Consider the following 22,043-nt stretch of genomic DNA (forward strand, 5'->3'; position numbering starts at 1 on the left):
TTAGAATTTGGGTTGGTGTGCATTCCGATCACCTGTGATTTATCCAGATTTGTCTGTAGTTATATATAGTAAAAAAGCCATAGCATTTGCTGATTGTTTACAATACTGGGTGTGAGCCTTAAATATTTAATAAATGCGACTAGAAATACAGTTTAATGCTTTTTTTTTTTACCTATACGTCTCCATGCAGGGAGGCCATGGCACAGACTCTGCCATTGAAATTTTCAGGGGGTTGATTTGAGAGGGATTTTTTAATCTCATTTTAGGATGAGATGCTCCAGCAGCCTTGAGAGGTGGGGACCCCTGGTTTGACTTCATGTATAGATGTCATTTTGTCTAAAATGTAGGACATTTATGTGAGTTGACAAGAAATAAATCAACTTCTTTTTGTTAACAATTTAATTCTATTTTATTATGCTCAGAAATGCAATTTTTTTTTTGAAATATATTTTCAATTTCACTAGAAAACATAACAAAATAACAATTTCTATAGTAAATTTTAAGGTAAACATAACAATTTGATTTTTTTTCCATCTTGCTTTCCCTCATTTGTGGGTTAAAAATACTCAAAACAAATATAGTATACAATCTAAAAAAAAACTTGAATCTTTTACTTTGCAATTCTGATGCAGTTGATATTATCCTTAGAGGAATTGGCTGCTAAATGCATGGAAATACAATATACAAATGAAAACAAATAAATTAGAAGTTAAATAAACTGCATTAATATTTTATATACTGGTAAAGTATCAGTATTTTAATTTAAAGCAAAAAATGTTTCATGCTGCAAATTAACTGCGTTTTGATTGCAGTGGAACATTTTTTAAAAGAACAAATTAACTTCATTACCATGAATTAATCCAAAATCTCTTAAATAATATAAAAACAAACATTTCAATTTCAGTGAAAACTTAATTGATATTTAAGATTTGTTTGCATAAATTATATTCATACTTTGAGTATTAATAGCGCTTGTTTGTAATTACCTGCCTACATCATTATCGATTAAACCAAAAAATATGTTTACCATGAAAAACTTTATGACTTACTTAGATTAGCTTATGACGTATGCTTATTAATTCCAAAGCTCGTTTATAAAACCGTTTTTTAAAGGACAGTATAACTAAACATTTTGAAATCACTTTTATGCAATTTTGTTTAAAACATACATTTTTTTTTCTTAAATATAACCAAGTAATAATTTAACTCACCATTTCTTAAAAATGTAAACAGAAATGACACCACAAAGGTAACTGTGTCAAATAAAAAATCTTTGAAATATATAAAGTTAGTGCTAGTTTTTTTTTTTTTTAAAATTAGGACAAAATTTGCTGCCCTGCTCTTGTCAAGAGAGAGAGAGAAAAAAACCCCACATAACCCAGCTGTAGGCAGTTAATTACAATAAGAATTTTTTTTCACCCAACTAAACTTATACAAAGTTTTAAATAAAATATTCACATTTAAGTTTTTGTAAAAAATCTAAAATTCAATCAAAATATTTAGCATTATCAAAAGGCTATCATAGTGTAAAAAATTATAAAGTTTAAAAACGACATAAATAAATATAATAAATACAAATGCAGTTGCTTTTGTTACTGGAAAAAATATTCGAGTAACCTCAATAACCTTTCTCGAAAAGGCTATAGCACCTTTATTTCCATGCAGGTTCTGATACATATTACTGGAAAAATAAATGATTGTTACAAGGACAGCTACTTTTTACATTTATTTTTTAACTATGTTCTTAGTTTACAAAATAAACAAAACTGCTCAAATATATATACACATTCAAATACATATGTATATAATTTAAGCTGCTATCGTATGCAATCAGGCATGATTTACAATGAAAAAATGGGGTCAGACAAATTAGGGTCTAGAATTCTTGTAGATGGGTTTCATTTTTGTTTTCTTCTTAGAAAAATGCTTGCATATAAGTTGCCTTCTGCTCATCAACTGTGCCCCAAATATTTTGCATAGCTTGGCTAAAAGTCGTGAGCACTCGTCTAGATGTCACCGTTCTCTTTTCTAGCCGACTGCATTGGTCCCTACTACCAGAATGTGTAACCGGCTCCACTACCGCCGGTCAGAAAACTGTTTTTCTGCTGGCTTAGGACCACAGGATTACCTTGCATCATGGCCAATTGAGCAGCATTGGGCGCCACACCAGGGGGCACTGGCTGTAAGGAGGGAAAAAAAACTTATGAAAGATTTAATTTAGTGACTCTTGCACTATACGAAATATCAATCAAATAAAAAATAATGACAATGACAAATAAATTGGTCACTGCTGTTTTTTGATTTCAAAAACTAAGGCCCTAAAAGTCAGTTTTGAATGCATTCAAAAATAACTGACAAAATTCAATATTTTAGTTCAAAAGTTAATACTGTAAAAACCAGAGTTTTCTGCCCGGCAAAAATAGGTTTTTGCCAAATTTTACCAAAGTGACCAAATAGAATTTGCATTAAAAATTTATGGGCACAGTTTTTAATTTTTTTCTTTATGCAAGGTAGTAAAAACATTAAAAGTGCATTGGTAAAATATTAATTTTGGTGCTATTTATTTTCCAGTTTAAAACAAATTCTATATTGCTTTAAGAATTAAAGATAATTAGCAATTTATTATTAAGACAAAAATAACTTAACATGTTATATAAATGTTATTGTCTTGTTTATTCTCGCAACTATATAGAATATTACATGTTTTTTTGCAATTTTATCAATTAAATCAATACTAAAACTATAAGATAAAAGCAATCGAGATAAATTAAAACAAATATTTACTAAAATGTTTAACACTTAAATATCACTGGAGCCCATACAATCTTTGTCAAAATCTATTTTTTGTTTTTTCAGCATGGTAAAACAGTAAACTAGTTTTGTAAGGGTAACTGTTAACAGACAATTCCTGATTTTTTATTGTACAAATGGACAATTTGAAAAATCTCTCTGGACTGCAGCACTAATTTCAGTACAAGTTAAAAGTTTTGCAACTAGTGTACAGGAATCTGTTGAATTTGCTACACTTTTCCACTATTTTGGTGCATTGACTGTTTTTTAAACTGCAAAATATGAAATGAAGGACAGTACTGATAGCTGATAAATAGCTTTTCTATATTCTATAGAACAAGCTAGTAATGCTAAAAAGTAGAGTACTGCCAAAAAGTATATACAGTAAAACCTGTGTAAGTTGACCACTTGCGGTGCAGCACTTTGGTGGTCAACTTGTAGAGGGTATTAATGAAAACTTTTTTTTTTGTCATTTCTAGTCCCATGCATTCCTTTTTAACTAATTGGAATACTTTAAACTCACTTTCATTGTTTAACATTACTTTAAAACAATAAGAAAAAATGTTTAAATATTTTTAGAGATTATTTACTAGAATGACTCGTAAAGTATCGTAGAAATTTAAAATTTCTGTGAATCGATCAAAAAAAAAAACTCATTACTAATGAAAAACAACTTACTTGATTAACAATTTCTAAAAATTCATAAGTCAAAAGTTAGTCAAATTCTTCATTTGATTTTTTCTTGAACATTTGTAACCATGGGTGCAAGACCTTCCGTCTCAGGACGGATTTCCGTCTTGACAAAATTTTCGAGACGGAGGTCGGGACGGAAAGAAATTCAATGACTTTCTTTTAATTTTTAATGAAAAAAGAAAAATTGAGTGTTTGAAAAATATGCTTTAATATTACTGGACCGTTCCATAACCACGAATTTACATCGACATTCACTCGGTTTTCCGCCATGTGCTTGTTTTGTTTGCAACGTGCTTTTAGAGGAGTGGCTTTTCGGCTCGCGCCGTTTGACTTTTTTTAGGTATAGCTTTGTTATTTCCAACTCACTGCATTGCAGACCGAGGAGTTGCTCGCTATTCTCCCTGATTTTTCGAAGCAATGGGCTCTAATTGAAAATTTAGCCTTTTCTCATGCTATTTTCGATCATCCTTTCGTTTTTTTCATTTGTGGGTTTTTTTTTGCAAACTTTACACGCATAAATGAAAATTATGTACGCTCTTAAAATGTCTTAAGAGTTGAATCTGCATCACCGATTGAGAGTGATTGCTGACAAGATGAAATATTTTCGACACAGCAAAGGGCGTCCACATACCTGGTAAAACAGAAACTATCAAGGATTTTGAAGATTTTAATGAAAATGGAAATTTTGGAAATAATCGGGGGGGGGGGGGGATTTCAAGCTGGTTGGAAACACCGATGGGCAAACCGTTCCTGCTTTTTTGACAGACTTGAGGAATCACTAAATTCTAATGTCATTGAATCGAACACTCGCTAGAATGGAAATATGGGTGGGGGAGGGGGGGAGAGAAAGGAAAGGAGAAAAATAACGGCAGCACGAGTTTGCGAAAAAACGCTGCTCTTGCAAAGAGGGTAATCTGTTCGCAAATTAACCCATGATACTCAGGTCTTAAACCTTTATATCTTGGACAATCTAGGGGGGGGGGGGGTTGTTACTCACGGGTTACAGTATAAAATATCGAAGAACTGAATTGAAAATATTTTTGAAGCTAGGAGCGGTTTTGATATTTCTCCACTGCAAACTCTTAAAAATTTAAAAGTCAAAAAGTTTTAGGCTGTTTCTAATGATGTAAAAGTGGGTTTTAAAAAAGAATCGGAAGACTGGAGTCTTAAAAACACTAATTTAGGCAATCTTTGGTAAATTTATGAGAGATGGTTTTCGTGTTCAAACATGAAAATATTTTGTAGCTGATGTATTAAAAACGATTTGAGGCTATACTTAAATGACTTAAGTTAAAGGGCATTTGCGACCCTCTCCCGAAAAGTGTTTGTAATTGAAGTCTTAAATCTTTTAGGCTGTCTTTGGCAATGTCAAGAGGGAGGCAGGGGGTTCTCTTTAGGCGAAATTCCGAAACTAGACTCTTAAAAGCGCAACTTTGGACCGTCTTGGGGTTCGGGGTTCTCCTTTCCCAAAAAATATTCAAAGCTGAAGTATTCAGAACTCAGCTTTAGGTAATCTTTGGAAGACTTAAGAAGAGGGAATTCGAAGGCTTTCTCTCAATACGTTTTAGAATTTAAATTCTTAAATCTTCGGTGATGAAAAGGGGAAACCGCAAATTTAAGTAAAATTTAGTGAACTTAGAGGAAAGAGTTCGGGGGGGGGGGGGGGGTCTCTTTCCCCGAAGTATTGAAATGCTATTTTGGCTATTTTTGAGTGAGTTAAGAGTTAGGGAATTCAGGGGTCTTTCTCGAAATATTTTCAAAATTGAAGTCTTAAAACTTTGGGTTGTCTTTGGCGATGTGTGGAAGGGAGTTGCTCTCTCAATAGAAAAATAAATGATCTTAAACAAAAACTTACACTGCGTTTAGTAAACACAATGAGAGGGGGGGTATTCCGCACCCCCAGTCCAAAATATTTTATTCTGAAATTTTAAGAGTTTTGTTTTGGGCTATCTTTGGATGACTTAAGGGGGAAGGGTGTAGGAAGATTTTTTCAAAAAGTTTCCAGAATTAAAGTATTAAAATTTTTAGGCGGTCATAAGTCATGTTTATAGGTAAGAGGGGTACTATTCCTACAAAACAATTTAGAAACTGAAGCCTTAAAAATTGAAATTTAAGACATTTGTGGTGAACTCAGAGGAAGGGGTTCGGAAGTTCTCTTCGAAAGTTCTTTGATGCTGAAATATTTAAAGCTCCACTTTAGGTTATATTTGAGTGCCTTAAGAGGGATGTGATTCGGGAACCCTGCTGGAGTTAGGATTCAGTTCCCCTATTTCTTTTTTTAATTAATGAATGTTGGAAAGGGTACCTTGTTTAAAAAATATATCTACTTCACTGAAGCAATTTTTTATTGCTAATTTCACTACCTGGTATCTTATAAAAGAATTCTTTTTCAAAAAGACTGTGGGGGAATGGTGACAGTTCATTATCATTAGTCGGCCTTACCCTTCCTCCACCTTTCCTTCTTTTTTAGTTTGTTGGCGCTACCTTGGGTAGACTTTCGAATCAGAACTGATTTATGTTGCAAAAGTGAAAATCTTATGTCCTAAGCGATTTTATTGCTACAACAAAAATGTTTAGGATCGGCAAAAAACTAATGGTGGGGTGCTGCAAACGCTTTTAGACCTTACATTATCCAACATCGTCTAAAATTACGTTTTTGAAACTTCAATTTCGAAATATTGCGGAAGGAGGGTTCCTGAACTCCATCCCTTCAATAGTGCATTCAAAAAGCATATAAACGTTATGAAATTTAAATTACAATTTCGTTTTTAAATCTTCGATTTCGGGAAAGCCCATAGCTTCCTCTCCCCCCCTTCTTTCTTTAATATTTTTTGAAGGCTGCCCAATATTGTGATTTTGGGACTATCAGTTTGAAATAATTGATGTAAGAGTCCCTGAACTCCTCCTTTCCCTGAACTTTACCAAAATGGCCTACCACAGCGTTTTTTGGACTTCAATTTGGAAAAATTTCTGGGAGAGAGCCTCCATACACAACCCCCCCCTCCCCTTATTGCCGGATTTTAGATTTTTTGGAATTATGTCAAAACACTTAAATATTACAATTTTAAGGCTTAAAATTTAAATCAAACAGATTCCAAAACTGGCATTGTTAAACTGTGCAACATTTATACATACAAATTTTTCCTTAAGCCCGCATGCGGGCGGGGGGGGGGGGGGGGGGGGCTGAAAATATTTTCTGTCTTGAACACATCACCAAACTTGCACCCATGTTTGTAACCATGGTAATCAACTTTTTAACAAAATAACTCCTTATTTTAGTTTGGCGCATTTTCTGGGACCTAACATCAGCCCAATGTTTTTCGATGGAAACATAAATATTCATAGGATTTTCTAAAATGTCTGATTATTTATTTGAGGCATAACTGATGAAACCTTTTAGTACAATCTAATGTTTTTGCCTAGTGGTCAACTTACAAAGGGTTATTTACAATACTCCAAATCAAAGCTGGTGTATATTAGTGGTCAAAATAGACAGGTGGACAAGTTACAGAGGTTTTCCTTCATTATATAAGATAGGACTAATTCCGTTCCTGACAAAAGCGGTCAACTTACAAAGGTGGTCAACTTTACAGGTTTTACTGTATTGTCACCTCAAAGCAACAGCAAAGGGTCTTACTGTTATTCCAGTGATTAGATATTTTACTGTTGCTTTGATGCAACGATATAGAACTAAAGATATACTACAGATAATCAGTTTCTTTCCTTACATATCCATTCCCCCAGTGCACAATTTCTTTAGAGGAAAAAATAGCCCAAATATTTTTCTATTTTCTGTCAAAATTAAATCACTTAAAAATTCAAATGGGCTCAGGGAAAAAAATATCTAAACCATTTTTTCAATATATTTACTAATCTCAAAGGATATAATTTTCTAAAAATATTAAAAGAATTGTAAAAAATATTTAATATGTTGTACTGAAATATGTACATCTAATAATAATGCATATTATTGGGTTTTTCACCAGTTGTTCTTCAGTTACAAAGGACATGTTTATTGAGACTATGAAACTGAGATTTTTTTGTTGGAAAACTATAATGACAGTTTACTGAACAGTTATTCGAATTTTTCCTCTTATATTTGTTTAAAGCAGTAAAAGTGTGAAGAGTTCGATTTCTGATAATGAAAACGATTTGTCAAATATAAAAATGTTAAAGATAATGTAAATAAATAAAAAGAAATTGCCACCGGACAAATTTATATGCTTTAATTGATAGTCCAATAACATTTACATAAATTGAAAGGATAAAATATTTTAAATAAAAAAAATCTGCTTTGGACAAATCAGAGTTCGATTTGAGGAATTGAGAATTTCCCCGAGCTGGGAAAATCAAGGAGTTTCCTTCCTTCTTGATCTTGGTCTCCTTCTTGGTGGCAACCCTGCCAGATCTAAGCTTTGTTTAGTTGAGTAATATTGAAATTGCAAAATTTCCATCACTTTTTTTTTTTTTTGTGAAAAGTATAATTTCTAGAAAAAATTAGTGAAAAGGAATTGAGAAATAAATAAAGCAGAAATCCACCAAACACGGGAAAATTGACGTCCCTGGATTGAGAAGGTTTTAGTCTACTTATGCACTATTAAATGTTACAGAACATACCATACATGAAATAAGTATTGAAGTTATGAGGTTTTTGCTTCTACATTTAACAAGGAATTACTTACGGGAACGACAGGCATAGCATGTCCATCAAAGCGTGCACTAGCATCGTAAGTGGCCGCTGCCGGAACATACACCGTTCCAGGGCGGGGAGAGTAAACTTGTGTTAACTGAGGCAAATATGTAGGTGGAACACCAAATGCTGTGATATTTGGCGCAACCTGTTTAGAAAATAATACATATTAATTATAAGCCTACTATTACTGTGCTACAGAAATGAAAGAATACATTTTACTTTAACTTTAAAACTTATACAAGACCAGAGTGGCGACCTTAAATTACTGAACGCCAAGAAAATGGACTTTTGGGGAAAACTAATGAAATTTATAGTTTTGTTTTTATAGTTGTTGCAATTTTAAACCATTTTTTTTCAACTACAATTGAAAAGTGTGCTACTTGCTGGCTATATGCTTGCTATGTAGATTATACTTCGAAAAAAGAAAAAAACATTTTCAGTTTTCACACATTAAAATATGTAAAAAGAATATTAGAAGTGCTTAATGGTGGGAGGGGGGGGGGGAGGCCGAAATTTTCGTGATTTTTTTTTTAACTGGAAAGAAATAATCAGAATTTTTTTAAACTTGGAGGATTTTATTTATCTTTTGAAGTACACCTTGTAATTTTTTGAAGTCATTTCCACTAGAATTAGTGGCATCAAAGAGGTAAGTTCATATAGAGTATAATTGAATAAAGAATATTCGCACAAATTTTCAGAAAGATTGGCCAAAAACTGAGCTAGACTGCCCACCAGTTGAAAAAAAGTTATTTTGAGAAAAACGGGTTTGAGAAGCAAAAAAATGTTGTGAGTGTTTTCGAATCTCTCTCCAATCTTTTCAAATGCTTTTCGCATCGAACCTAATCGGAATTTTTCACCAAAATTTTGACAACATATTCTTGAATAGTTTTACTAACATTTTATGACATTAAAAAAAAAAAAAAAATTGGATTTTTTGACCAATCTAAACTAATTTCCCTCCCTTAAAAATCTAGGCCTTAAGAGCCATTGTCTGTAAGGATCAGGCAGGTTGTGATTGTTGGGATTTTTAATTTTCTTTATTTTCACATAGGTTGTTCCTTATCATGAATGTAATGTAAATCCGAAAATTGAGCTTTGTCTGACTCACCGTTTTTGAGAAAATATTTTTTTTTGTTTAGGGGCGTGGCACATTTTTGCTGGTTTTCCAAATTTGCAGATTTTAATGTGCTTGTTGCTTGAAGCACCCTTATAATGACATGGATTTTTTAATTCCATATTACTATATGGTCTTGTTAGATACTGTTACAGCTGTCAAATCGGTGACACTACGATGGCGACGCTCACAAACTCCGTTTAAAAATGACCGAAAATGAATTTTTTTCCATATTCAAGGCCAATTTTCTCAAAGCGCCTTCATGGTGACACCAACATTTTTAGATCATTTTCTAGCCACACTTACATACATCAAAAATATGTATCAAAATCGGTGTCACTATAAGGGCGCCAGAAGATATTGGAACTTTTATTCGATAAATTTCCCAAAAACACAAATATTTAAAATCTCACTACAACTGTCGCCCTCATAGCGGAGATCTAATACTAAATTTGGTTGATAACCAACATGTTTGTCTAACATTCGCACAAAAAAAAAAATCGGTGTAACTCCTATTATTTTTGGAAATATAATCGTTCGAAGTACGTTATGGCGTTTTTTTTTTAAATATTTATTTATTTAATCTCTTCACCCCCAGATAGTTTTTTTGAACATATTTATTTTTAATTTAATACAAAAAGTGTATCTTTTAACATAAACAGCTTTGGGCAGTTAGAGCGTCTTTTTCTTGAATAGAAAATGCCCGTTTTGATATAGGTACAGGCAGATGTATTGTGCATAATATGTCTAGATTATCATACCAATACTCATCTTGTTTTTTCGGCCAAACAAATCTATTTATTCCAATTGTTCTTGACATACATTTGACCTCAACTTGCAAATGCATTTTATACGAAAGATGTATAGAGAGAAGCTCTTACAAACATCTTGTGTAAATGCTTCAAATTTTCAACTAATAAATACCCCTGCACTGCCACAAGTTCAATTTAATGAAATTGGATGGGCCCTATCTTTACGAGTTCAGTTCAAGTTCACTTCAAAGCAGAAGCAGTATTTATAAGAACAATTTACGATTGGTGAAAGTACTGGGAAAAAACAACATCCCTGTCAAGTTACACACTTGATGAGAAATGCAGTTCGTAAGGGGGAAAAAACTGTTCGTTGCTTCAGAGTATTGTACTATGAACCAAATCCTATCCCTTTTTTTTCGATGGAAGAAACAAAAAAACGAATGCATTCTCAATACATCAAATGAGAATATTGAAGAAAGCTAACATTCAGAATCTGAAACTGAATTTGAGGATAACGTAGACCAAAACGAAGAAAACATTGGAATAAATAAATTTGTTTGGCCGGAAAAACAAGACGAGTATTGGTATAATAATCTAGACATGTTATGCACAATAGATCTACCTGGTACCCATATCAAAACGGGCATTTTCTATTCAAGAAAAATACTCTCTTGCTGCCCAAAGCTGCTTATGTTATAAGGTACACTTCTTTGTATTAAATTAAAAATAAATATGCTCAAAAAAAAATCTGGGCGTGAAAATATTAAATAAATAAATATAAAAAAAACGCCATAACGTACTAACTTGGAACGATTATATTTCCAAAAATAATAGGAGTGACACCGATTATTTTTCTGCAAATATTAGACAAACATGTTGGTTATCAACCTAATGTAGTATCAGATATCTGCTATGAGGGCGACAGTTGTGATTAGATTCTAAATATTTGCGTTTTTGTGAAATTTATCGAATAAAAGTTCAAATATCTTCTGGCGCCCTTATAGTGACACCGATTTTGATACATATTTTTGATGTATGTAAGTGTGGCTAGAAAATGATCTAAAAATGTTGGTGTCATCATAAAGGCGCTTTGAGAAAATTGGCCTTGAATATAGAAAAAAATTCATTTTTGGTCATTTTTAAACGGAGTTTGTGGGCGTCGCCCTCGTAGTGTCACCGCTTTGACAGCTGTAATCAGTATCTAACAAGACCATATAGTAATATGGAATTAAAAAATCCATGTCATCATAAGGACGCTTCAAGCAACTAGCACATTAAAATCTGCAAATTTGAAAAAACAGCAAAAATGTGCCACGCCCCCTAAACAAAAAAAAACTGTTTTCTCAAAAACAGTGAGTCAAAGTTCAAATTTCGGATTTACATTACATTCATGATAAGGAACAACATATGTGAAAATAAAAAAAATTAAAAATGTCAACAATCACAAATGCCTTAAACTGCCTGATTCTTACAGACAATGGCTCTTAATCATTAACTCATTAAAAAAAAGGTTTAGGTCAAATGGAAATGAAATTTCAATTGCTGTTGAATGTGTATGCTTATTTCTGCACAAAAATGTATTTACTCGCTCTGTCTACAGCTTTTATATTAAAAATCGATAATTTACATACTTATAGGATTAGATTTTTGTTTATTATTTCCTTTTTACATTACTATAAGAACAGTACACAAATAAAATTCAATCACATTCATTTTTTTTTTCAGGGATTTTATGAACATTTCTTTTAAATTTAAAAGGATTTTCAATATTATATAACGTGGATGGAACCATTCTGGTATTTTCTGGTCAAGCTTCAAGAATTCTTTTTTTTTCTGTTTCAGACAATGATAATCTGAAAGATTGTTTAGATTATGGTTGTCAATTTAATTTACTTCGCTAATAATTTATTACAACTAGATATTATTGATAAATTATGTCAGTGAATACATAAATAATAAAACAAGATATATTAAGTACAGCAAACTTAATCTTGAAAGATAATTTTTTTTTTTTTCCAGAATTACTAAAATAAACATAAAAATTTGACAAAAGAAAAGGTATCTACTTACACTTACTGTACCATATGGTAGATGATGTTGCAGAGGAGCAGCATATGATGCTACAATAGAAAAAGTTATCTAATTAAAAACTCATAGCTTGTAAAAGATAAAATACTTTTCTTATCCATAAGAGTATCAGTGCTCCCAGCTTTGGGCCCAGGGGCACGGTATGTTAGAAGAAAAGGCGTGTCTTCTCAGAAAAAAAAAGTGTTTTTTTTGCTAACATCAGTATTAGTAATTATTCATTATAGCATTTGCTTAAAAATATTAAATAACTCTTATTGATGTAATCTAAGTGGCAGATTTACCATATCACAAAAGGGACAATTGTGAGGAGCACTCAAGACATACACGACATAGGGCCCCAAAAGGAATATTTCTCAGATGCTTATTTTAAGCATGTGCGATCCAGGGAGGGGGCCATGGCCCCCTCCGAGAAAATTTCAAGAATAGTTAAACTCTCCTTTTTTTGAGCAAAAATGCAAAAAATTTCTCTTATAATACATACAAAGTCTAACAATAAAGAAAACAATGAGAGGGGTGCCATGGCCATTGGTCACCATGACAAAGTTTCAAAAATAGTTGAAAACCTTTTTTAGAGCTAAATATAAAAAAATCTTTGTTATTCCTTGAAGTCTAACAAGAATATAAAAACAACGCCGTGGAGCTATAAAACCACACTGAGTAAGGTTCAAGTAGTATATATTTTTAAACCCTTTTTCCTAGCTTAAATTGGAAAAAAAAAAAGCCTTCTTTATAATTCATGTGAAGTCTCACAAGAATGGAAACAATGCCAGAGGGAGGGCATGGCCAACCCCACAAAAATTTCTAAAATATCAATTGTATACCAAATATTTGGGGTTCATTTAGCATAATGGGCTTGTCTTGTTAGATGTGTTTACTTCCCCCATTAGGGAAAGAAAAGGGATATGTTTTAGTAAGTGTCCATTAAAAGTTAATACATTTAATGATTGCGCATTAAATTAAGTTCAAGTTAGATTTAAGTTTTAACCTGGCTTTATGCAGTGCTATGTAACTATTCTTCATTCCCTTTTTAACATGGGACTCTCCAAACCATTCCTCTTCCTCTTGTTAATAATACCAAAGATCTTCCACAAATCACGTTTTAAAAATAACTTGTAAAAGGTTCCAGGGGAGAGTCCCCCACTTCTCCTTTTCGCCAACATTGTTCAAGATCGGCCCAAATTTTGTTTTGAGCGCTTGAGTTTCAAGATGTTTCCGGGGGAGAACTCCTCCCTCCCTAACATAATTGAGTCTTCAAGAATTACGTTTCTGAAGCTTCAATTTTAAAAAATTGCTGGTCCTCTAAAAGTTACTCATAAATCATAGATTGCCTACATTTGCAGTTTAAAGAGTTCAATTTTGAAAAAAATTTGGGAGTGGACCTCAGAATCCAAGGCTGTGGAGTTGGAGTCGGGCTGATTTTGGGGCAAAGAGTTGGAATTGGAGTCGTTCGAAAACATGCCCATTCGGATTCCGGGTTTTTTTTTTATTTCTTTAATTTTTACTAACTCTCCTTGCATTTTTTTAAAAAACTGACTGCCTATTAATTTGATTACATGCTACTAATAAGAAAATGCTTGTCCATGTGGCAACCAGCTGGCTTGATTGTTTATCGAGCATTCTGTAACATCTACTACCTACGACGTCTTCTAGTTTGTTTATTTTTTAACTTTATTTAAGTGATAGAACTGTCAGCAAACAGTTTTGTTGCCTAACATTTCCCAAGTAATCACTTTCAAATAAAAATAATAATACATTTTTTACCTAGATCTCAGTTATAAAATAGTAAAAGGAATGTAAGAACCGCTTGAGCAAGTCGGGAAACTTCTGAGGTTGCTTGGTAAATTCAAATAAGTGTTGGCTTGGCCCAAAAGCGCAAATCCAAAAGATTTGATAAAATAAATTTTTTTTTTTTTTTTTTAAATCTGGATACTTTATGGGGCATTCCAAGGTATTTTTGACATTTATGTAGAGTCCGTAACATGACCTTTTTTGCCATAACTTTTTAATTTACTGTTTGATTAGCATATTATTTTATTTTGATCTTTTCCCACCAACACACCAGCTCAAATTAAAATAATTTGCAAATCAAACTATAAATTAAAAAGTTATGGCAAAAAAGGTCACGTTATGGACTCTACATAAATGTCAAAAATACCTTGGAATGCCCCTTATCTAAGAAAGCTTGGTTATCACTAAAAAGTTCAAAATGAAATCAGTACATGATTTCTTGGTTACAACACTCAATAATTGCAGTTAATCCTAAAATCTTCTTATTAAGGTTAATTCTAAAGCTGCCAATAAAACTAAAATTAAAAATTGAGCCAAGAAAATGTAGCTATAGTAAAAGCTATTCGTATAAAGCTGTATACCGCCGCATTTTGGGTAAAATTTGCCCCAGACGTACATGTATCCGACCTCTCCCTGCAATGCAGTGCAATATTTAAGTTGAAATTTTTAAGATGAACTTTAAGATTTAGGGGGATATCACTGGGGAAGTTTTTTAGAATTGAAATATTTCATTTTTTATAAACTCTGAGATTAAGTTGAGGTGGTACCCACCAGATGGGTGTCTCCGGGTGGGGGGAGGACCACTCCCTGCCAAGAAAAGTTTTTTGACCAAGCAAAAAAAAAAAAACCCCTCAATTTACAGCTTTCAAAAATTGAAAGCACAGGATTTGATCAACATCTCTTCGTTAAACATTAAAGGGGAGCAAATTAATCTTGTTCATTTTTTATAAAATGGGATTTTTACGTAATCTGACTTTAGAAATCGCAACTATTAGATAATTTGATTTTTAAATTGAATTTCTAATGTTGTATACATCTTAGGTTTACAATAAAATACAACGCGAATATTTCATAAAAAGGAATTAAGGCACTTTGAGGCGACGATATATGCACACGTTTGTTAAGAAAAGAGGAAAATTATTGGAAAGGTTACAATCTTTTTTAATGATTAACTCTTTATATGATAAACTTGCGTCGCCTAGTGAAAATTCCTTAATAAATGCTGTTATTAAAGGTGAACTATATTGATATTTGTAAAATTCAAAATTTTTCCAAATGGCCTCTGAGAATTACGTCTGGATCCGTCCCTGATTTTAAGAGCGATAGAAACAGGTACATCAAAACATTTCCTCATGACCCTAGTACCTAAAAGGTAGTATCCATCAAACCCTTAAATCTACCACTGTAAAACCATGACTAAACTTTTTTCTTATATCAATTTTCCATGCACCATTTAAAACTTTATCTTTAGATACATCTATGTCTGTATGAATGTACAAAAGAGCTAGGCCTATTTAACTGTTCTTCTGAAATCGCCATAGCAAAATTCTAAATCTAAAGGAAGAATGTCATTAAACGGGAAACTTAAATTGTATTTAAATTGCTATTTGAAACTCTCGCAAAGCAAATGTAGGTCAAAATCATGATACCGGTCACAATGTCAAATGCAAGCTAATAACTATTACTATCTCTCGATGAGAATTGGGAAGGAGCCACAGAAAATTTAGCTTGGATAAAAACCCTACTCTAAAATTATTATAGGGAAAAAACATGAAAGTAGAGCTCATTATTTATCTTGGAAGAATGATCGAGTCAGAATGAGATCCTTTCACTTGGTCGGGAAAAATGCTAAAAATTATTCCTGAAGAAAGGCATGGGAGCAATTTGCTCAAAACTAATTGTTGATTTAACTCCTGATGTCTCACATCAAGAGCAGGACTTGTTTGCTTTTAAGATAGGGCTTTCCCCCTAAAATGGCAGTCTGTATCAGCCCTTGTGAAGTGTGTTTATATGTTTGTCAATAAACAAATATAGCAATTAGAAGCTTAGAAATTTCATTTACACAGAAAAATTGGCAAAGCCTTGGTTGCTGCATAGGTCCAAAATAGTGCATTAGGGAGCCCTAATCTAACTGTTTCATTAATTTTTTCAGTTAACTTTTTATAGCAAAATTTTTTTACTATTTTTTAAAAAGTACACAAAACACACACAGCATATTTTTAATAAAAGCTTTTTTGTTTGCTAAAGAAGTTATACTGGATATCAGAGGCCAGAGTGGCAGAATACATTTAACTTGCTGATTTTGAATTCAAGGGAATGTTAGCATTATTTATCCATTGATTCTTCTTTGATACAATCAATAATTAACAGATATATTTTTTTAATGTGTAGGCATTAATGTGCTGAATCAAATACATGAAGCACAAAACTTTAAATAACAATTTCTCATTTTGAACTTGGCAGCAAATACCACTTTTGAGCTTAGCATGACAATATGCTGTTTTCTATGTTAGACTCTTTAAAATTTTACTCGGGCTTATATACTGATCTGAAATATTTTCAAATAATGGAATACTTACAAATGAATTTTTTGCTTCTTTTAATTGAATTTAAGATTAATAGCACTACTCAACACCCAAAATGCATCTGGCTCAAAAATAGCCATTTCCGAAGCCTTACTAAACACGAAAATCCCATTAGAAAGTTGAGATTAGATCTAGTTTTCAAGATATTGAATCAACTGGTGTAGTGAAATCTCAAAATAATGTTCTTTTTTTCTGGCAGATAGACGCACTGCACCTCACTAGAGAAGGACTGTCTTCTCAACTTTGATCCTTGGTTTGGATAGAAAATCTCACTGCATAGTAAAACTCAAATGGCCTTTAAGAAATTTGAATTCTGGGGAGTGAAATGTCTAAAAAGAGCCTCTAGCAGATCCACTTATTTGTGCTCCCACCCATGCTCATTATGCTGAAACTAAGGACGAACTTCATGAAAGCTGTGAACAAAGATAGCTTTAGGGAACTTTCCGAGATAAATTGAAGCTAACGTTATGGAGAGAATTTTTAATGGCCTTCAAAGGCGCACAATTACGAAGACCATTGTTTTCGATAAAACCTTTGGAGGGGAAAAGAAAAGCACATTGGAAGCCTTTAAGGGTGCGTTACGACTGCTTCTAAGCAGCAGAGAAGACGAGAACTAAAAAAAGTTGGTCAAATAACTCCTACAGAAATTCAGTGACGATAGATGCAATGTTAAGTCTTTTAAACCTCGTTTCCTCCACTTCTCCAGGATATTTTTCCTAAAAATTATGGAGCAATGAGAATAGAAAAGGATTCACCAAGCTATCTCTGGAATGTATCACAGATATCAGGGTCAATGAGCTTAGTTACTGCTGGACTATGACAAGATATGATCCTTGTTTGACGTACAAGAAGCAATCAAAAATAAAACTTTTACAGCAATTAGCGATGTGCTGCATCGTTAAAAAAGTAGATCCGGATCATTAGTGTCAAGATCCACGGATATGGATACGCACCTCAATTTTTTTAAAATCCAATTCAAATATCCAAGTGTAAAATTTTTTAAAAAAGATCCGTCAAAAAAGTAACGGATACGGATCTTCATTTTCCCTCAGATATATGCGCGGGTATGGATATCCGGAACATCACTAACAGCAATAAGCTAAAAGCAACCACTGCTTTCAGAAAATAACCATTGTTAGACCAAACAGGACCTATTTAATTACATTTATTGCATAGTATATTTTTTCTTTCAATTTACATTCAAGTCAATGGGTGGTTTGCTATGCATCTTTCCCCAGTGGGCTTCTGTATATCTTGAAAACAAGAGCTAATAAAACAAAATCATTTACATATTCTTTTTTTTCGAGCCAAAATTATTTAGATTTGACTAATAAAAACCAGGATGCAGGAAAAACGTCACTGAAATGATATTTTAAACCGGATTAAGGTCTGCTCAATTTCTCAAAAATTTTACCTGGTCTTAGTTTTTACTCAGACTAATACAATGCAATGAACAATTGTAAAGTGACAAGACCAGTTGCTAAAAATTTCACTTACATGAATCAAAACATCATGCAACATCTAAAAAAAAGCGAGAGAAAATTAACTAAATCGGGTGAGTGGAAGATTCAACTGAAATCCAGGGTTCTGCTGCCAAAATAGGGAGAATTGGTAATTTGGAAACATTCTAAAAGGTCGTCAATGAATTTAACTTATTGCATCATCTTTTATCCTTTCTTTTACTGCTAAACAGAGGCCGAGAGAGGAATACCGCTCAGACATAATCTTAACCTGGATGCAGTCGGGTTTCTTTGTATTACATCAGTGCTCGTGTTTCGGTCTTTCCCCCGCCCTAGCAATCCGTGAGACGAAAAAGAATTTTAAATATTTCTTTAGTGTTTGTTCTAGCAAATAGACACCACACTATACAAAAATATGTAATGAAGATCAATACTGACAGCGTACGCTGAAAGAAAGTTAATTGTCGAGGAGCTGACTAAGGTTTGTCTGCTTTTGGTCAAAATGACCGACATACCTTTTCAAAATCTATGCAAGCTTGAAATACAGAAAGAAATTTTTAGAATTCCATGTGAGGGTTGGGGAGTTACTCAAGGTCAGCTACACAAATATAGGCCCCATTATCAATATAAGAAAGAGGTGGTAGGATAGAGCGAAATACATGAGATTTTGTCCGACATTTTTGTGTTTTTGTCTCAGCAAAGGTTAAAATACGTGGATTACTCGCAAAGGCGTAGTAAGTGGAGGGTCCATAAGGATCCTACCTAGAATGAGGTACCTACCAGAAATGAGCAAGAAAATTAAAAAATCATACATTTTCCTGTTGGTATACTTAAGAAAATTTGAATTTGAATATATGCAAATTTCATTGTACCCTCTCCAAAATGATATCCATATGACATTACTGATTAGTCACTAAATGTCATATCTCTAAATGAACAGTCAAATATCTTTTATTTGATGTTCAAATGAATTTGTTTGAAAAGCATAATTCATTGCTCATTATTATTTCTTTTTTCAAACACTCTTGCAGATGCATTACAAAGTAAAAAAGCCCGTAAATGCAAATTAATTGTCTCACCGGGTAGATACGTGGGAGCTGAAGAAGGCAAGTAAGCGGGAGATGTGTAAGCAGATGCAGGATAAGCAGGATATGGAGTGGCCATGGTAACCTGATGAGGTGAAGCACTGGGTACTCCAATGTAGGTAGGGGCAGAAGGAGCAGAAGCCCCTACTGCAGGGTATTCTGAAATAATAAAAAAAATTACAAAACTAAACTAGAATGTCAAATTTTAGTTTTCGTGACAAGGCGATAAAAATTTCCCAAAAGTAACTGAAACAAAAAAAAAGGTCTTTTTCTCATGTGCTATATATATCTCTCAAACCAATATCATTCTGTCTCCGATTTCCCTTTGCATTGCGATACATAGATGATCTCTATCCATTGTTGCAAAGTGGAGTCTTCATTTCCCTCTGCTTAGAAAATTTAATATTTTCCCTACTAAGAGTTGTATTTTTATTCCTTAAATAATTTACTTATTATTCCTCATACATTTTATTTCATATTTTTTTTTTTTTGGAAGCTGAGTTTGGTTTAAATGAAAAGAAAAAAAAAGTTTAAGTAAGACAGAAAGTTGCATACAGGTCTTCATAAAGGAAGATTACAAATAGTCTCCAGGACAGAGGAGAAGTCAAATTAAACTTTTTTCTGTAAGAATATTTTTTTAAAACTTTTTTTACAAAACGTTTTTTAACGATGCAGTAAAAATAATTAAACTTTCACTCTTTATCAAAATGCATGCTGATTACTAATAGCATACATACAACAGTTTTGTCTAATTATTCAGTAAATAAGGCATGGAGTAAACTTAAATGACCAATGTGTCCTGTAAGGGAGAAAATCAATTTTACACAACATTTCTCTTAAGAGTTTCTTTAAGTGTAATATGCCAATTGATCATCTCTTTTGAACTTAGTGAAATATTTTAACGCTTAATATTCGTTAATGACATGTTAGGTTTTATATGTACAAAAAAAAAATCATGAAGTTATTCCTTTCTTATAAAAAAGTTACACTGAGCCGCAAAGTAATATTGACACTGCCCCCCCCCCCGTTAAATTATAACTGGGTCGTAGAAAAAACTAAAAAAAAATATCAAACGATTTTTTGAATTACACAACAAAATTATGAAGTTAGGTTTAAAAAAAACCCTCTCATAAATCACAAAATATCAACAACAAAATCGCGGGTAAAAAAATTAAATGGATGAAATGAAAAATACAAGATTTTGTACACAATGAAGAAAATCTTTTAACAAGCACAAAACAAATAATTTGAATTGGATTGATCATTTTGTAGGATTTAAGTTTTTGCACCGTAATATATTTAAAATTTATATTTTATGAAATAAAATGCGTTTAATTACGTTCGTGCTATCTTTCATGGTAATTTCACTCTGTTTACAATCGAGGAACTACGCATTTCGCTGTGAAAATCAAACAAATGCATCTAGAAAATGGCGTTAGGAATCAAACACAAATAACTTTTGACAAAAATTTTGAATCGCTAGTTCATGTGGTCAAATATTTAACAAATAATATCCATTTTTTTTTGTGATGCATACAAGTTCAATACTAATCCACGCCCAGTATTTTAAGACTAAGTTTTCATGAAAACGATTTATAACAAGGGAAAAAAAATGGATCACGAAACATTATTTCTAAAAACAAAAATAATGGTTAGTAAATGGAACCTTAGTGTTTGGGAAAAAAAAAAGAAGAAAAAACAATCATAAAGAGTTACTTATAGAAGAACCAACATTCATGTAAATAAATTTACAGTGAACTGATTTGTTTTTGAGAATAGCAGTAATAGAATTTAAACAATTAGTAATGGTATTCCAATATTAAAGCTAAAATGTTCTATTTCAATAAATCTTCTACGTTAATAATCATGGATTCTTGTGATAAAAACAAAAAGATGCAATTTTACATCCCACATCACTGAAAACACCATTTTTTTTCTATTTCTCACGGACTTTCCGTTATCGATTGGTAAACAGAAAACGCCCAGATTTATAACAGATGAATAGACTAAAATTTCCAAAACTAACCTTTCTTATCAGATGACATCGACTCATGTGAATAATTCGATATTCAAAACTATACACCAAAATATTTAGCCGAACACACAAAGTTAGCACACACAGTATTCAAGAGTTGAGGATCTCTTAGGGTTACCAGTCGGGATCAATGTTTGCTCGCCAAGGAGTCAAGATATGTAAGGAATGCACTCTCATTGAAAGAGGTGATGTCGCCATAAGTGCCTCAAGGCATTTCAATTAATTTACTCTATAGAAAATTATTGCTCTGCTTCTTTCCATATAATGGATTTAAGCTCGCCAATCAAGTCTTTAACATCTGCTTACGTTGTAGGGCTTCTCAATTAAATGCTGAATGAAATGTATGCTTTTATTTTTCGTTTTTATAGCTCACAGACGTAAGATTCACAGTATGAATAAACTGGCTGCGTGTATGTATTCATGTTGAATTAAGTTGGCGCTCTTCATAGTTGGAAAAATAGAGGATCCTATCATTTTTCGGGATGAATTTAATAATTATAATAATTTCTAATGCTGCTCCAAATTAAAAAACCCACCCTACAGGCCCGTCATTTGAGGGGACGGGGGTATTTTCCCCCTGATCCTCGGCTATGAGAAATTTATGTTTTTGCATATGTGTGGCCGTAGTTTTTATTTTTCTTTCATTTTGTTTGCATTGAGTATCTACACTTTGACACTCCCTCCCGGAAAATTTTGAAATGATTACAGTGCTAAATCCTTGCATTCATAGAGCAATTTGTTTAAAACTTGGGTAAATTTTTGGTGTCGAAACTTTGTTGTCATCATCTATTCCACTTTTTAACCACTTTCTCTTTTTTTAACAGCAAAACATGGGGGGGGGGGGGGGGGGGGGGGGAGGGGGGGAGGATGCAGAGACACTAAATCAAAAAACTAGATTTAGTGCATTGAATTTTTTTAGTGCATTGCTGGATAGCAACTGACTTAACTATTATTTTTTAT

General features: G+C 32.7%; 1 protein-coding gene across 1 annotated transcript; it reads right to left on the bottom strand.

The window, feature by feature from the left end:
* Window positions 1-390: 390 nt before the first annotated feature.
* On the bottom strand, window positions 391-21,228 carry LOC129220061 (DAZ-associated protein 2-like). Its single transcript, XM_054854399.1, has 5 exons — window positions 21,075-21,228; window positions 19,043-19,207; window positions 12,113-12,162; window positions 8,166-8,321; window positions 391-2,180 (listed from the first exon to the last, which is right to left on the bottom strand). Exons 1-5 carry the CDS (start codon window positions 21,091-21,093, stop codon window positions 2,052-2,054), a joined length of 519 nt encoding a protein of 172 aa, XP_054710374.1. The 5' UTR covers window positions 21,094-21,228; the 3' UTR covers window positions 391-2,051.
* Window positions 21,229-22,043: the final 815 nt, after the last annotated feature.

The sequence above is a fragment of the Uloborus diversus genome, chromosome 4, assembly GCF_026930045.1.
Source record: "Uloborus diversus isolate 005 chromosome 4, Udiv.v.3.1, whole genome shotgun sequence".
NCBI lineage: Eukaryota > Metazoa > Arthropoda > Arachnida > Araneae > Uloboridae > Uloborus > Uloborus diversus.

Coding starts and splice junctions, on each gene's coding strand:
- LOC129220061 (XM_054854399.1), bottom strand. Junction 12,163..19,042: donor AGCTCCCACGTATCTACCCG/GTGAGACAATTA, acceptor TTTCTATTGTAG/CATCATATGCTGCTCCTCTG. Junction 8,322..12,112: donor TACCATATGGTACAGTAAGT/GTAAGTAGATAC, acceptor TTTTCTAAACAG/GTTGCGCCAAATATCACAGC.